At 20.2% G+C, this 18,697-nt stretch overlaps 3 protein-coding genes across 3 annotated transcripts; all 3 read right to left on the bottom strand.

Moving 5' to 3' along the window:
* Positions 1-2,597: 2,597 nt before the first annotated feature.
* On the bottom strand, positions 2,598-3,465 carry PmUG01_00037100 (fam-m protein; the record flags this gene model as incomplete). Its single annotated transcript, XM_029008685.1, has 2 exons — positions 2,598-3,251; positions 3,379-3,465. The coding sequence occupies 2 exons, from the start codon at positions 3,463-3,465 to the stop codon at positions 2,598-2,600; spliced, it is 741 nt and encodes a 246-aa protein (XP_028858919.1).
* Positions 3,466-11,030: 7,565 nt separating this feature from the next.
* Positions 11,031-12,874, bottom strand: PmUG01_00037000 (PIR protein; the record flags this gene model as incomplete). The annotated part of the gene is made up of 3 exons (XM_029008674.1): positions 11,031-11,231; positions 11,361-12,728; positions 12,857-12,874. 3 exons carry the CDS (start codon positions 12,872-12,874, stop codon positions 11,031-11,033), a joined length of 1,587 nt encoding a protein of 528 aa, XP_028858918.1.
* A 5,134-nt stretch (positions 12,875-18,008) lies between these two features.
* Positions 18,009-18,697, bottom strand: PmUG01_00036900 (Plasmodium exported protein, unknown function; the record flags this gene model as incomplete). Its single annotated transcript, XM_029008663.1, has 2 exons — positions 18,009-18,509; positions 18,629-18,697. 2 exons carry the CDS (start codon positions 18,695-18,697, stop codon positions 18,009-18,011), a joined length of 570 nt encoding a protein of 189 aa, XP_028858917.1.

The raw sequence follows: 18,697 nt of genomic DNA, 5'->3' as shown, positions 1-18,697 counted from the left end.
TTATTATAATATATTTAATAAAGATAATAATATATAAGAATGAAATTTCGCAATATACATGTAATACCGGCATACCTTAATAATCTATGATACATTAAAAAATATATTGCTGAAAACATTTAAAAATCAGTTAATTTTATATAAGGTATTAAAATATTACAAATATCATTATGCTTATTTTTAGTAATGCATATAAAATAGAGTTAGATATTGCATTAGATACATCTAAAAAATGCGGATACCTTGTATATAATATATATAACAAATCATGTTAATAATGTACTTAATAAAACATGAAAAAATACATATTTTATTTATAATAAGCATTAATTTTTTATTTTACCATCATTATTTCAGAAAATTATAATTTTCAATTAAACTCATAGCATTATTCCTAAATGTAAATTTTCCAATTGTATCTATTTAAATGTTTTTTTTTTTTTTAATTAAATATATATATATATATGATAAATTTAACGAAAGGGAAAAAGAAATAAAAACAGTAATTCGTGAGGAAAATACATGATTATCAGCATAATCGAAATTTATATTTATATTTGTTTAAATATATCAGGAATGTATGTACATATTCATTTTTTTTACCATTTTATCTTATAACAGATATTTGCTTAGTTTTTATAACACAGAATTAAATCAGGAATTTCGTACGTATACTAATAAAATAGTAAATAAATGTATGATCTAGAATATTGATGTTGTATTGTAATAATCAATATTAATAATCTCCTACATGAAGCCCTAAAAACAAAAAGAATTGTACTAGTATATCTTGGTAATATTTTTGCCATAATTTGGACTATATATTACCCCTTTTAGATACATATGTGTACTATTTACAGATAACAATATAATTTTATAATATTTATAACATTTAATATTGAAAAAAAGAAAGAAAAAATTGTAAAACCTATTAAAAATTTTCTTAGAAATAGATTGATACTTTTATGAGCATTTATCCAAATATTAATTTTAATTTAACTAAATTGAACAACATATTTTCAAAACAATAAAATAATTATTCCTTTTTATTGTCTACTATATACTTTTCTAAATATTCAAATCATGTAATGAATTAAAAAATTATTAGTTTTAATTTTTTGGTTAAATTATAACTTACAAAAGTTCTTTTTAAAAAATGATAGAACATTAAAATGTGAAATTCTCGTAAATAAATTAGACCACACGTTTTATGATATATCTGTTTGTGATTAATCACTAAATGCAAAATATAGCTTAAGATTATAATTATAATTTATTATAACATTTAAAATTATTAAAAACATGATAGCACTATTATGATATAATATGTGAATACAAATAATTTTTTACTTAAGTTTATGTTATTAAAATGAGAAAGAATATAATTTCAAAAAATTCCTAATCATTAATATAATATTATATAAATTCACATATTTAAGATCATATTACTGATGCGGTAGAAATATGTATAGAGCAAAAATACTAAGTACTGAGAATTTGCAAATGTTTATTTATGTGTAATAGTGTTATGTAAAAAAACTTATATATCTTTAAACTGCATTAACGCATTATTCAGTAGTTAATTGAATTCCATTATAAATTTATTATTTACTTTTATTAAGTAGTTATTGTTTAAGTTTGGAACAAATGCGTAATTGTTTTATGATACATACTAGTATAAGATTAACATTAATTAAAAAAAGTATTAGCTTGATTTTGCTAATAAAATATATATATAATATCTTTTTATTATATATATGTTATTTTTAAAAAAAGCATTAATTCCGATAACTATAAATTTTATAAAATACAATGATAATTTTGTTTTGAGCTCTTCATTTAAATATAAAATATTATATATTCTGAAGCTGAAATTAAGCAATTAGTAATGCATTCTTTAAAGCAAAAAAATATTGGTATATAAGGATTATTGCATTAATGTACCAGGCGAATTAAACTATATATATGTTATAAAGATATTTAAAGTATATATATTTTTTATTATATATTTTCTATAAAACTTCTTTTTTAGTATAAATATTATGTTGTCTTTTAAATAAAAAAGTGTTTGTGTCAAGGGAACAAAATTCTTTACGTTACTATAAATTTAAAACAAGACGCATTTATTATTAATTTAAAACTAATAATACATTGTTTTAATTACAAAAAAATTAATCATTTTTCTATAAAAAAATCTTGCAATATAGGAAGAAGCAATTTTTTTTTTCAAATATGAGTTTTCATACTTCAATAAAATTATATCAATTGTTTTATTATATATTAATTTTTAGCTTAAATATACATTCTTCATAAGAATCTAATTTAATAAACATATTTGTGTATATATTAGGCCCATAATATGCATCTAATATGAAGCAATAATATAAAATAAAATTTTAAAAATATCAAAACGTTCATAATGACGAAAAAATGAATAATTAAAATTTTTTTTTCTTCTGTATAAAAAAGAATAATTACTCATATATGTATTTATAAAATTATAATAATTATAGGCATATTTTATAAAAATATATTCTATAAAAATATTATAGATATAAGTTAATGTTGTTAACTTACAGAAAAATGTTTATTTCTAATTACTCATTTAAATCAGCCATTAACTTAATTTTTTTATATTTTTCATTATTTATTAGGATCTTATATAACGCTACTAGAACTATAACAGACAATATAATAATCAGTGTTACAAATGATATTAGAAAAAAATGTACTTTTGCTTCACCCAAGGCAGTTTCAACTGCATTCCATACACTGCTCAAAGATAATGCATTTTTAAGCGATTCTCCTGCAGTTTTCAAGTAGCCTAATCCTTGTAATATTGGCAATCCTATTCCGACCAAGAAAAAAAGGAAAAAAATAAAAACTCCAAATCTGTATTTCCTGAATTTTATTTTTTTTAAAGCTATATCACAAATTCTCCTTTTTTTTTCAAGTAAATCATCATAGTCTTTTTTCTTAATTAATTTTTTTTCAAAATGGAAGTGTTTGCCGTCAAACATCCCATTATCATAATCTATAATTTCAGTATAGTATTGCGCCTTATTTAACGGACTTCTATTAGACTGTTTGTTTTTTCTTTTGTTCCTATCTCCATTGAATGGTTTATCCTCTTTAAGATCTAAAGTATTTGAATCTTTATTCTTTTTATATTTTGCTAGTAAACGATAACATCTTGTATTTAATCTTCTACATGGTGTCCATTTCTCAATTAACAATTTGTTATTAGTTCTCTAAAAAAATTATGTTAATATATATTATTTAGTACAATAAAAAATCTAACAATAAGAAACATTATTAAAAAAAATAAAATACGAAAAATATAAAATTTACAGAAATACATATATAACATTATCATACTGTATCACAATAAAAATGACATATCCAACTTAAAATCATAAACGCGGAAATTTTGAAAAATAAGGTGGAATTAATTTTTTGTTCCATTGTATAGATTATTAATATACATATATATTCAGCAAGGGAAAAATTAATAACTATTTATTTTACTGCTTATTATGGGGGATGCTATATTTATTTTTAAAACAATTTGTTTTTATTACTTCATAAATATTTAATAAAATATATATAATAACCATGCATTTCACAGGGTATACAATGAAAAAAACTTTAAAAATATTTAAAAAATTCTTAATGTTAATGATATATAAAAAAAAAATAACTAACATTCATTAAAATAAAATATGTTTATTTATAAATATTCAAGATATATTATATAATTATTTACTCTAAATAACTGTTTAAATAATATATGTATTAATTTATTTTCATAAAAAAAAAATAAAAAAAAATAAATGATTTATTATTATACGAAAATATCCATTATACATATTATGTAGAATGTTGAGAATATATATATTATATATTGCTCTTCATATTAAAAATATAATTACTAATTTTTAAAATGTTATCCTATAAAGGATACTAATTTTATAATGATATTTTTCAAAAAGGTACTATTCATAAAATATATTAATAATTGTAATAGAATAATAGAAGAAGAAAATTTCTTTTGTGAAGCCTGTTGTGTTACATATAGAAATTACATTACTTATTGAGTAAACACGGGTATTTTTTTATAAGCTATAATATAATTTTTAAAAATCAAGTTTTTAATATAATATTATATAATCTATGAAAAAATATATATAATGTAATGATGTATAAAATTTGACTTTTTATTTTTTTTCCATAATTTTTAAAAATTTTAATCCTAAATTAAGATTAATTTATAATGTTATTTCTGTAAAAAAAATATTAATATTTAACTATTTTATTTTTTTTAATTAATAATATATATTTAGAAGATATATTAATAGTAAACATAATTTTAAATGTACTATTAATATTATAATTAGAAATATTTTTAATTTTTCTATGCTGATATGACCATATGTACCTGTCTCATTTCCTGTATATCATATGTAGAAAGTTGCAAAGAAAAAAATATGGATACGTTATTTCACCTATTTAATGATTATATTTAAAGAGTATGTAAATGTAATATCTATAACTTATATTAAAATTATAATTTTCATTTTAGTCCATGAAAAATAATATTTAATATTTGAAAACTACTCAATAAAATGCTGTAGACAAAATCTTTCAAATTATATTTATTTAATTAATCATTTAAAAAAATATATACTTTTTAAAATAAATTATACTTATTTAAAAGAAAAAGAATGATAAGTATTTATATATTATCTACAAAAAGATAATTTCTTTTTTTACGTATTTTATTTTTTTTTAAATTATTATTAGAATAGAGATAATTAATAATGCTTGATATAAATAACATATATTTTTGTACATCTTTAAAGTGTTAACATATTACAAAATATATTTATGGACAAAGTAAAAGTAGAGTATATAAAGAAATATTTATCTATTTATTATTGTATTATTTCAGAAAAAAATACATTTTTTTTAATATGTTAAATGAAAATTTTTATATTTATAGTTACATAATACAACTCGAGCCATATATCATTATGAAAAAAACTAAAAAAAGAACAGAAAACAATTTAAACAAATTATTTTTTAATATATAACCGTATTTTATTTGTTAATTTAACTTTTAAAAGAATAAAATGTCTATATTTGTTGTATTTATATACTTACGTTATTATATATATTTAATTCGTTTATTAAAAATTTAATTTACACCACAATTAATATGAATAATTAAATAGTAATTTATTTGAAATCTTAAATGTTTCTAAGGATATATAATTCATAATTTATATAAGAATTATAAATAATTAATAATTAATAAGAATAATTTATTAATATAAATTTATATATACATATATCATGTACAAAAAAAGGGATGTCCGTGAAAAAGGCATTTAAATTAATACACTTTATGTCATGCTCCACATAGAGTACAACTTATAGAATATTAAATTTCATATATAATTAAAATATATATATATAAATATAATGAAGTATATTAACTTCTTTTCATTCAATAAAAAATAAGATACGTTTATTTTTGATTCAAAACTAATAATATATTTTCTTAGTAGACTAAACAAATTATCATTTTAGACAGTAATAAGACAAAAAAGAAAAGAAACAATTTTTTGGTAGAATATAAATATTTTACTTTAATAATTATATATGTTGTGTGATGTCATATGCTAATTTAAAGTATATATATATATATAGTATATATGTATATTTTTTAAATGAAACTATGCTTAAAAATATGTGTGTACGAATTCTTAATATTTAGTCAAGTTCAAAAAAATTTTTATATTACAAATTAAAGAACATTAAAAGGTTCAAATTCGCGAAAAAACTAAGAACATATTGTTTCATTTTTGTCTGTCAAAAATGTCATATATATATTGGGATATATAGAGAATTTAAGAAATTATGATTATGTTTATTAAGAATAAAAATATTATATCTATTACTATATACTTGGAAATTCTTTAGGAATATATATATATTCCTTACTATGTATATTATCTTTTACTGAACTTAATTTTTTTATATTTTTAACATATGATCGTAAAAAACCTTTAATATAAGTGTGATACCTAATATAATGAAAGAAAAGAAATATATTAGTTGGCCAATTGATTGTCCTAGAACAGAAATTTGGGCGTTAGTGGGATCTGCATCTAAGACCTTCATATCCATGGGAAACTATCTTTTAAATTTTCTAATGTGATTGACAATATTTCCTTATCTAATTCTTCTATTTGAGTATTAGACCAATCAAAATTCAACCATCACATTTTCTTATATATGAAATGTGATGTTAACTGTATTGTGGATATTATTAATAAAAACAAGAACAATAATACAGGTAAAATAATTCTTAATCCGTATTTTTTAAGTATTATTTTTTTGTAAGTCTTGTTACTAATTGCCATATATTCCTTGAGAAAACCTAGATAATTAAATTATTTGAATATTTTTTTTTCCAAACATGAATATTTTTTTGTTTCAAATATATAAGAATTATATTACTTACCTTGTTTATTATATTGCGTATTCTTTGATGAATCTTCATTGGATGCTTTTATTTTACTTTTACATTTTTTCTCATTTTAAGTTGTACTTTTTTTTTTATTATTGTGTCTTACTTTTTCTTTGTCGCATGAAATGTTGTGGCATAAGCATACATATTAGTAGAATCGTATATATTGGTTGGTTAATATTGAATAGAAATCATAATTACTTTTGGGTAAATCCCTTGGTGTAGATTTATATGTTTTATATGGTTTTCTTCTAATTCCCATTTATATTCTAAAGATGAAGGATTTAGTAATGATATATATTAAATTCTGTGTATTCCTGTTTGATTTCTAGTATGTACCGCGTATAATTCTTTATAATTTTTTTTTTAGATTCTGTCTTCATATTTCTTTTTTTTTTTGTATATATTTTAAAAAAAATAATTAAGAAGTTTGTACAACTTGTATGGAGATAAGTATACTGCATAACATGGAATTTTAATATTTTTCTGGTTATAAGATAATGACGCATAGGGAGCAATTTAGGAATGATAAGATGTAAACTATTTTTCAAATAGGAAATTTATAATTAAGTGGAATTATTGAATAAAGATATTTTTTATGTGACAAAATAACTTTTAACTTTTGTGTGTTTCATTTACTTTTTAAAATTTTTTTCTTTTATTTATGTAATTTTTTACTTATACTATGTGCATTAGGTTAATGGTACTGCGAAAATAAATATTTTATATAAGTCTTGAATAATTGTTCTAGAATAATTACAACGGTATTCATTTTACAACAGAATAAAAATAATTGTTCAAACTAAGAGAGTAATTATAGTATAAAGGTTTGACAATGAGCAATACATTAAAATAACAAAAAATATAAATAATAATAATGATTTAATAAAATTTAATTCAAATGTAGTAATGCAATATTACAAATATATATTTTTTAATTAAAAGTGCTTAATTTTTTGTTTGAGATCAAAAATATACAAATTAAGATAGTTTACTTTTATTATCTTATATAAGATAAATTAATCTTATACTTTTTTAACACTATTATACGTAATTTTATTATATGATTTTAGATTTAATTGCATTTAACAGAAGTTCAAAATTTTTGGTAATATAATAAATAGTATTAAAAATAAAAATTTGGACATATAAAAATTTTTTTCTTTATTCAAGCGATTAGAAATAGGATGATATAATTAAAAATAAAAAATGATAAATTAATAAAAAATAATAATTTTATATATTTTAAAATTGTTATAAAAAATTATACATACATAATTTAATGACACTCTAAAGATACTTTATGATTGAATTATTAGTTATTTTACATTATATAAGAAATTAACTTGTATCATGATAGAAAAATGGGTACTCTTAAATATATTAGAACTATCATATTTAGATTATTAACTAACAAAAAAAAAAAAAATGAGTAAGCTTTACGAATAATAAATAAATTATTATATAAAATTATATACGTCATTTTTGCAATATAGTATTAAAATTAAAATTTTTTTCTTTGATTTTTTATTTATTATAAGATAATAAAAATTTCCTAAAATAATAAAAATATATTACTCCTTAATAAATCATTTTGACCTTATAAAGGGATAAATAATAAATAATTTAAATTCTTCCATTATGGATTAATTAAAATTATTAAAATCATACATTACTATGTATATTTTTGCTGTACATTTATACATAATTGTATATAAGTATAGGTGAGTAAACAATTTTTTTTTTTTTATGTATTTTGGTGATCAATAAAGAAAGATCATATGAAATTAATTTTTACTTTCCAAAATTATTGTATTACACATTTTAACCTTTCTCTTACTCTTAAATAATTTATTAAACTTTTGTACATGTTCTTTTTGCGCATATTCTTATCTTTCTTTCTTTGTAATATTCTTTGAATGATTCCTAGAATTCTAGACAATTTAGAGCATTCTATCTTTTTAGGTGATGATACTTTATACACATATTCCTCTTATTCCTTCGTTGTGCAGAATATATTAAATTCTTACTATTATATAAATATTTCAACATTTTTTATCCTTCGAAGTCTGACATTTGAGTTAATATATATATTTATAAATGTTAATGCATGCAATTTTATAAAAATTTCTTATTTTTAATTACTGCTCCTTTTACAATATAGTCGATATATTTAAAGCTATATAAATTATACATTTTAATAACTTCTTAACTATTAATTATGCCATATATATTGTTTTCTATTTTGTGCCCTCTATGTTTCACTTTTCCTGTTTTTCTTCATTAATCTCAAGTACAGATATGATACAATTTGCACGTTTGCTTATAGTTATATTATAACTAATTTTCAGTTAAATGTTATTTTAATTTTAAACTGATAATCAAGAATCACAGGATATATGTAATAGCCTATGTTTCGGATTGATATACGTGGGTTCTTATGTTCACGACCGATATCACTCTTTACATCTTTCAGTATTGTCATTTTTCTTTCTCCGTAGTATTATAGGATGGAAGCAGAGTTCAAAATAAATAAAGGGATACACACATACATATATGTATATATATATATACATTTATTTATTTGATTGAAAAGTATACTATGAAATGTTTCCATAAAAATAATGTTACCAAAATGGTTGAGCCTAATTGTTTTAAAAAGTTGCAAAAAAAGGAAATCAAATTTTATTTTAATTTTTTAACGTGATAATTACATACTTCCGATTATAAATAATAGAAAAATAGAGTAATCTATAGAAGTAAATTATTATATGAAAATACATTTAAATACTATTTTTTGTTTTTCCTATATTCACTAATAATTACTGAACCCTAAAATAATTAACGCATAATTAAGTTGTATATTTTTAAGTGTATCATTTATTTCTATTGTAACAACTCCGATACTAATTGAAATATATTGTTTAAAAAAAAAATATGAAAAGTTATGAAAAGTAATTCTTATTTTATTTTCCTTATATAATATTGCATTTGAAACTATTAAAACTTTTTCTGTGCTATATGTTCTATGTATACAAAGTAATTTCTTCAAGATATCTTAATCATACTGACGTATTTACACAAAATTAAATATATATATTAATGGAATATTACAATTACTGATATGCTTGTAAGCATATGCAATGGATGTACTGTTCTACTTATTTTTATAGTTGTATGTGGAAGGATGCTAAATTAACATATATTTATGGTTATATAATTTTTCCATAGGAAGCAATATTCTATGTTAGGAAAAATATATAAGAAAAATATATATTTGTAAAATGGTATTATTATACACTTTTTGTATTGTCAAAATATATGAGGGTTAATAATATTTTTTTTATTCCTATATTAATTTTTAGTTTTTGCATTTTATTTTATATATATTTTTTTTCTCTACCAATATGAGTTAAAATTGCTTTCTCTGAATATTCAATGTTTAGATGATATAACTGTTTTTACTATAATAATTTCTAATGGAATTACACTTAAAATTGTGATTATGTACATATCAAGGAAGAAATTATTACATATTTTTTTGGTACCTTGGATTAAATTTTAAATTATAATATTTACTTTTTTTTTCGTTTTATTTGATACAAATAATTGCATTAAAATTTTTAATGATGAACTTTTTTTAGTTTATTTTTATAGAGTTTCTATGTACTGTTCTAATATTTAATATATATTACTAATAAAAAAATCCAGCAACACGCTTAATATTTCTTCTGCGCTATGTATATAATATTTACTTTATATATATAAAAACTGTGTTCTTCAGATACAATACTATTTTATTCAAAAGATTTGGTTAAATATGAATATATACTTTTTATTGAAAAACCATGCAGTTTGAGTACTGATTATTGTATAATATTTAATCATAATTTGGTCAGTATATTTTTTTGTAAAAAAGAAATAAAACAGTTGGTTTTTATTTCACGAGTTACATCAATTTTATTTACTAACGATGCATTGTTCTAATATAAGGACTAAATTACCAGTTCCAAATAAATTCAATAAATTGAAATTTATTTTTACTTTAAATATAACTATAATATATCTCAAATGGGTTATGCTTTAAGAACACATAATAAGAAGTCAGGGTACAATTTCATGAGTATAATTAAATGAAATAAAAATGCCTTGCCAATATAAGCTTTTGAATTGTGGAACATTAGAATCTTAAACTATTATTAGATAGGAATATTTTAGTTATTTTTTCCATATATATAACAAATATTATTGCAAGTTCAAATTAAATTCATTAAAAAAAAAATTAAATAAATACAAAAAAAGTATTTGACAAAAAGTTAGAAAAAATAAATTATTCTAAAAGGACAAATAAGAAAATATATATAAAAAGTTAAAAATAAAAGTGTCTATATTTTATTTATGCTCTTCTTTCTATTCTTTGATCTTTATCATTTCTACTAAATAGAAATATTTATATAATCCAATTTTGTGGGCTTCTTAATATCTTTGATATGTATCAGTTGATATTCCGTAAATCATTTGATGAAAGAAGCTCATCTTCTATATTTACTACGTTAAATCTCCTCCTGTCAGAATGTCTATAAGTACGTTTTAAGAAGCGTCTTGGTCGTTTGCGTGTACTTAAATCGGCAAAATCAAGTCTATACCTTTGTTTTCTTTTTCTATGTCTACGTAAACGTGATCCGAAGGGAGTAAACTAATATATATATGAAAGTAAAAAACATGTATAATATGTTTATTTCACAATTACAATATTTTAAGAAAAATATGTTATAAATGGTGACTAATAATGTATACATACAGCATAAAATAATTTTGTATTTACTTTAAAAAAAAGGTAAAATATAAAAATAATTCCCATTACTAGAGTAACTGCAGTAGAAATACGGAAAAAAATGTTGTTTAATATATTTGATTCATTAGCTGACCTCCTTTTCCTCACTATTTCGCGCGCTGGTTTTAAATCATCTTCTGTCCATGAAATTCCAGCCTTCACTTTGTAACTTTTAGTATCTTTCATGTGTGTAGCAAAGGTTCCTTCAATTAATACATCCATGTACTCGCAAAGTACTTCTTCATTTTTACCTCTGCTTTTAGTCTGACACTGTAGTGTTCCTCCCCCGTCAAATTTCCATCTAAAAGTATCAGGTGCATCTTCCTCAGCAGTTGCCTCCTGCTTTAGTTCTTCTGGGCTATGAGAATCCCCTCCTCTTGTTTTTGTACGAGGTTCACCTTGTGATGCAGCTTCTTGTGGTGAATTTTCTCCAACCTGACCATCCCCTGTCAATAAATTCACACCATCCAGGGGGGATCCACTATCAAGCAAAGCTCTTCCAGCATTTCCATCTGTAGGCACACTTCTATTTAACGTCACAGATGTTGCTAATAAACTACAATGTGGGTATTTTGCATTACTTGATGTAAGTTCGTGATTATTCAGATTAAAGCATGTACCATAAGTAATTGAGTTTAGAATTTTTGGATCTGTTACCATAGAATTTAATTTTTCCTCATCAAAATTAGATGTAATATTACTTAGTCCATCACAATTGACACTACCTTTAGATAGCAATGCCGATAAGAGTTTCCTTGGATCAAACTTATCATCGCAAGTCAAAAAATAATTATCACATACTGATGTCCCATACAAACAACAGTCTTCTTTCACATTGTTATATATATCACTGATAAATTTGAGGTATTCTTTATATTTACTGTTGTTACATTTTTTACAAGTTTCACTACTTTTTATAGTGTTATAGTTTTTAAAATAATCATACAAATACTTTTCTTCGATATTATATTTCAATCCCTCAAAGGTATTATAATCAAATCTATAAGAACAATCACGTTTCTTGTGCTTAGTGAAAAGGACAGTCTGTAATTTATTAAATTTCTTAATAACATCGTCGATATCACTTTTTGATGAGTGTTCATTAAACAATTTGTTTATTTCTTGATATACCCAGTATTTATAATGTGAACAATAGTCCTTAAAATCTTTCGATTTATCCTTTTCATATACAAATTCTAAAAGATTTGTTACTTTTTTACAAAGTTTAACAGATTTATCTCTGTAATCTTGTTCTACATTTTCAAATTCACTACAATATTGACCATCTGTTGCATTTTTTACCTGTTTATTCAATTCTTCATATATCTTATATGGATTTGAGTCTTTTAAAATTTCATCCTGAAAAAAGAATTACATAAATACATAAATTCTTCTTATAAAGAATGATTGTTTCTCATGTTATATATGAAAAATAGTATTTAAATAAAGAGTCACTATCATTATTTCAACTAAAAATGAAAATATACATAATCCACAGCTGCCATTTCTATAATTTACTTTCCGTTTAACAATGTATTTCCTAGATTAAATAATTAAAACTGTATTGTTTTTATTACATTAATATTGTTAATTAAAATCTAAATAACTTTAACATTGATGTGGTATAATAGTAAATAGTAAAAAATACGAAATGTATTATAGCTAAACATTATACTATATACATATATGCATATATATATATATATATATATATATATATATATATATATATATATATATATATATGTCCATATGTAATTAAGTATTATTATCCAATTTGCTTTAATAGAAAATATAATTTTTAAAATAAAAAATTAAAAATTGCAATGCCATGTAATATATACATTTTCAAGCACTTTTATTCTTTTAAATATTTGTATGTATCTTAATATGGTATCTCAGTAAAATTAACAAATTTCCTTTTTTAGAAATAATTTTTCCATAAATAAGTATAACTCCATTAAAACATTATCTTTTACCCTATTATGTGGAATACGCTATAATATTATACCTGCATTACCATAATTAGCCGAGCGTATATTACAAAATTTATAAATATGTAAATATAAAGAAGAATATTTGAAGAAAAGAATAAATATAACACAAACAAATAAATTGTTTTCAATATTATAAAGAATTTTACTTGGAATATATTTATTTTATTTATATTTTCATTAATTTTTTGGCACCCTATATATATATATAACTATAGTACAAATAATTCACCTGTATTAATGACCACAATGAATTGTAAGTCGATATTGTTTTTTTTGTTACATTATTACAGTTCACATAGTGTATATTATGTTTTTCATCAATGCGTGTATGCATAAAATAAACTAATCAGATCAATAATTTTTAATAAAAACATTAATATGTTCATTCGCTTAAAAAGAAGAATAAAAACATTTTTATTTTTCCCGCATAATAAAAATATTATTTTGAAGATAACTAAAAGGCAATTAGCATAATTTAGATATAGTTTAATATTAAATTTTGGAAATATATTTGCAATATTTATTTAATTTTTCATAGAAACTAAAAAAATATTTAAAACGAACATTATTATGAGGCATAATTTGTATGTATTATTTAATCCTTTTTATACATTTTCTATTGTTTAATGATAAATGAACTAAAACATAATTTATTATATCAGTAAATTAAGAAAATATTAGAGAATGTTTTCTTATTTTTTTAAATACATATATAGTATATATATATGTATAAAACATTCCGTGTTTTAAAAATAAAAATGTATAAAATATTGAAATTCGGGTATAAGTCGATTATTAGCATGTTTTAATAAAATTATAACATATGAAAATTAAGAAAATAACATTACAAACTATATTGTATATATTAATATACATGGAAAGAAGATTTATTTTCTGTCAATTTTATGCATAAGAGAAAATAAATATTTTTTATGTTACATATTACATTTATATTTTATATAATTTCATTTTATTTTTTGTTTTTTTGTTTGCATAACTTGCTGGTTCTCATACTATGCCTTTGTTTTGCTACATAAATAAATTATTTTATTATGCTAATATTAATATAACTTGTTTAAGTGCAAAATAAAAATGCGAATAAAAGTATGTTTTCTTAATGAAGTTTCTTTAGAAAAAAAAATAAAACTTATAATAATACTTCCTTTTACATTGAATAAAAAAAAATAATAGTATTGCATATTTTTTCAAAAGGTATCATATGTTAATTTTTATTTATTTTGTTCTTATAATTTACTTATTACGTTATATACTTCTTTGGTTAGAGGTATTAACATCTGTAAGATTACCTTATTGTCACTCATGAGATTACACAGAATTACCTAATAATACAATAATGGACATTGCATAATGTAAATAAAATGCTTTAATTATTTTTGTTTAAATATATCTTCCTTAAATACTTTTTTAAAAATTTTTTCTTATTATGTTAGATTATTTATTTTAGATTTCGGTAATCTCCATATGTTAAATTCCATAAATTATATGCTTCATAATTTCTAATCATAGTCATCATACAATTACCATTAGATATGTAAATTATTTTTATAATCCTGGCTTATTTTTGTTTATTACTTTAAATATGTTATGCTTCAATATATTAAGTATATCAAATGAACCAATTAATCCATTAATTTATTAATATTTAAGTTAAAATTTTTCCTCAGACTTATTTGTATGCTTGCTTTACATTATAGTTTGAAGTTAAATTGAAATGGCGATGATAAAAATATTTTCTTTATTTTTTAAAGTATGTAGTGATATACAAAATTTATTTTTATAAAAATGTGCACATAATTATTAAATACTTCACATTTTTTATGTCCTAAAGAATATAATATTATATGAAAAAATTAACATATTCGAAAAATATCCAAATTTAATATTTTTTCCAAAAAATTCTTTTCTGCTAATCATATATAATATAGTATTACCTATTATTATATTGTTTAAAAATAAAGTATTTAAAAAGAAAAATTATTCACATTTGTTAGTTATTGTGTAAGTTCAGTTTAAGTGTAAATATAGATATACTCTTGGGATGACCAAATTATAATATTACTCAGCAGTTAAAATAACACATATATTTAGAGAACTATTAGATATACCCTTATTAATAATGTTTTATATACATTTTTGTCGAACATTAATTTGAAAAAATATAAAAAAAAAAAAAGTAATTTATGAATTTTTTAAATTAGAAAATATGTTTCATGTAACATTTTCTTTAATTGAACGATTGTGTTAAAGGGGTATATTTTCCATATAATTCATTCATTTAAATTTTCTGTTTTAAATTGTATTATGTGGTATTATAAACTACTTTAGTGTATACAATTAAGTGTAAAGAATTCATAAATATTTCATTTATTTGTTAAATATTTACTAAGTCAATAAATAGATATATAAAATTATATGCATATTCATTTGGTCAAATGAGTGGATAAACGAATAAAACACCAATGTACCACAATTATATAACATCTATTAATAAATACTTTATATTCCTATATATCTTCTACTAAAGATAAATTAATAAAATATATTATTTTACTTCACCTTTTCACCTATTGCGAAATTTTTAGTAGTTCGTTAAAGGTTTAAGAAATATTTTTTAAAAGTTTAATCAAAGCAATAACCTTTTGTAAATACGTAATAGATATGATGATAAAAAGAATCGTACTATTACATTATATATAATCATAAAACATATAAATTATCGCAAAAGTGTTAAATTTATTAATTTATTAACTTTTTAAATTTTAGAATATCACTAATAATATATATAATGTATTTTACTTATTAATGCCATATAGGGAAAACAAAGCTCGCAATAGACATACATACATTTCTTGCAAAATATATATCCACAAAAAAATACTAATTTAAGATGCATATATATATATATATGCTATTATCCTAAATTTAAAATTCTATAGAATATTGGACAAGCAAATTGATAAGCAATCCAGGGGATATATTACATTATGCTTATTAATTAACTAATTTTTTGTGTATGGAGGTATGGAAAGAAAAATTCTTTATATAAGGATAAATACAAAAATTAAAACACTTGAAGAATAATTAACTAATATTTCTTTAATCATTTCCATAATTAGAATTCTCTAATACGTTTATTTAGACGATGCTAATATATATACATTACACTCACTAGAAAAAGGTAAAGAAATAACTCAATCCAAAAATTAACTTAAAAAGAAAATAAGGATACTGCTTATACAATAAAAAAACTAACACATATTATTAACAAAATAAGGCTTTTATTGTTGCTAATTCGATAATCATGGCAAATTGCATGAAATATTCAACATATTTAATGCTACAATTAGTGAATATCAAAAGAATAGTATAGTTCTTAGGAGTATATAAAAAATATGCTTTCCAGCATTTAAGAAAAAATTAATTAATAATATTTAAATAAATAGAAAATATATTTATATTATTCATTTTTTATATACCTATTATATAGCTTTCGTTTAAATGCTTTAATATACATATATATATATATATGTCTTTTCTTAATTATTTAATAATCTAAGCAGTGAATAACTTAAGTAAATGTAGAAAAGATATACATTTTATATAACATTATATGAACATTATCACCTAATGTATTTCTTATACATATTTAACAGAACATTTTAGACTAGTTGATAATAATAAAACAATTCTTTAAAAATTATTCGAATTTCACTAATGATGCGAATTCCTATAAATATATGTTCTACTTACGCCTTCTCTAATTAATATTAGAAATAAGAAAGCGAAATTTTTTAAGTTTTTTTTATTTTAAAGCAAAATATGTAGTTATACATAGAAATATTATAGCTATCTCCATATAAGCGATATACTGAATTATATAAAAACTGATTATTAAAGTGAATATTACATAATTTGTAAATATTTTACTATTTAACTTGGGTAAATATGATTATAATATTTTGAAATGTTATATTATTCTTTATATAAATATTTTTAATTGTATAGATTAAATATGTAAAAGTCATAATATGATAAATATGCAAAATTTATTAAAGTATATATATATATATATGACTAGAAAGTAAATTTTTAATTATATTTCAAATCTTTAATAATTTAAACTAAAAATTAAAGTACAGAATATATAATTATATTACAAGAAATATAAAATTATATAAAGACAATTTTTTAATAATAAGTGCAAAAAAATATAAAAAATTCATATATATTAGATAATTGTATTGGTGGCATACATTTTTTTACAATTGAATATATAAAATTATATTTTCTTTCAGATTACTAAAATAAATTTATAGAATTAAATTTTTGCAATAAATAAATGATTATCACTTTTTACTAGACTTACATTAATTTATGAGATAGTTTTATATATATTAATTTAAAACAGTTGTATTCTGCAAGGAAGCAGAATGAAATATAAAAACAACATTACTAGTAATACAAATATATAATGGATTATAATATGAAATAATAAGAGACATAATTATTTTAGGCATTCTCGGATACTATAAAAAAAACCTAAACAATAAACTAACGGCAAAAACAGTATTAATATAAGCATAAAAAGGGCATACCAAATTGCATATTTTACTGGATGTTTTTACTGAATGTTTAGAATATCATTAATTTTATCTTTAATAATATTACAATTACGTTTATTACTTGAGTTGATGAGGTCTGAAGATGAATCATTCTCTGAGTATAACTTTTTTGAAGATTTGTGTAGGTTTTTATTGTTCTGAATATTATTATAATGTTTTACTGTAAAAGATTTTTCTTTTAAATTATGTTTAACGTTAAAATCTCCAAGATTTTGAGGTTTTTTACGTGGCATAAAATAATTCAATTCTTCTTGATATGTATCATTGTATATTGATTCATTATCTTCTTCTTGAAAAAAGTTATATTGCTTTAATGCATATGGTTTTTTTTCAAATGATGCAGTACTTTTTCCTTTTAAATCATATATTTTTTCTTTTAAACATTTATGTTTATCTTCCAGAAATGCTCTTATTTCACTGCTTAACAATCTGCTATATTTAATATTTAATATGTTATTTATGTTCAATTTCTTGTTCCGAGTTTTATCGCAGATATTTGACTATAAGTTCATATTAAAAAAATATATATTTATATATTATATGAATAAAATATTCCTCTCATGTAAAAACATAAAATAAAAAAAAAAAGGAAAAAATTTAAGTATAATAGCTATGATACCTCGTCAGAATATTTGAATATCCATATTAGACAGGAAAAAATAAAGGCTCTAATAAAAAAAATGATCAT

This window comes from Plasmodium malariae, assembly GCF_900090045.1.
Source record: "Plasmodium malariae genome assembly, contig: PmUG01_00_17, whole genome shotgun sequence".
In the NCBI taxonomy this organism is placed as follows: Eukaryota; Apicomplexa; class Aconoidasida; order Haemosporida; family Plasmodiidae; genus Plasmodium; species Plasmodium malariae.
The sequence above is the reverse complement of the archived record's forward strand: the minus strand, read 5'-3'. Positions and strand labels throughout refer to the sequence as shown.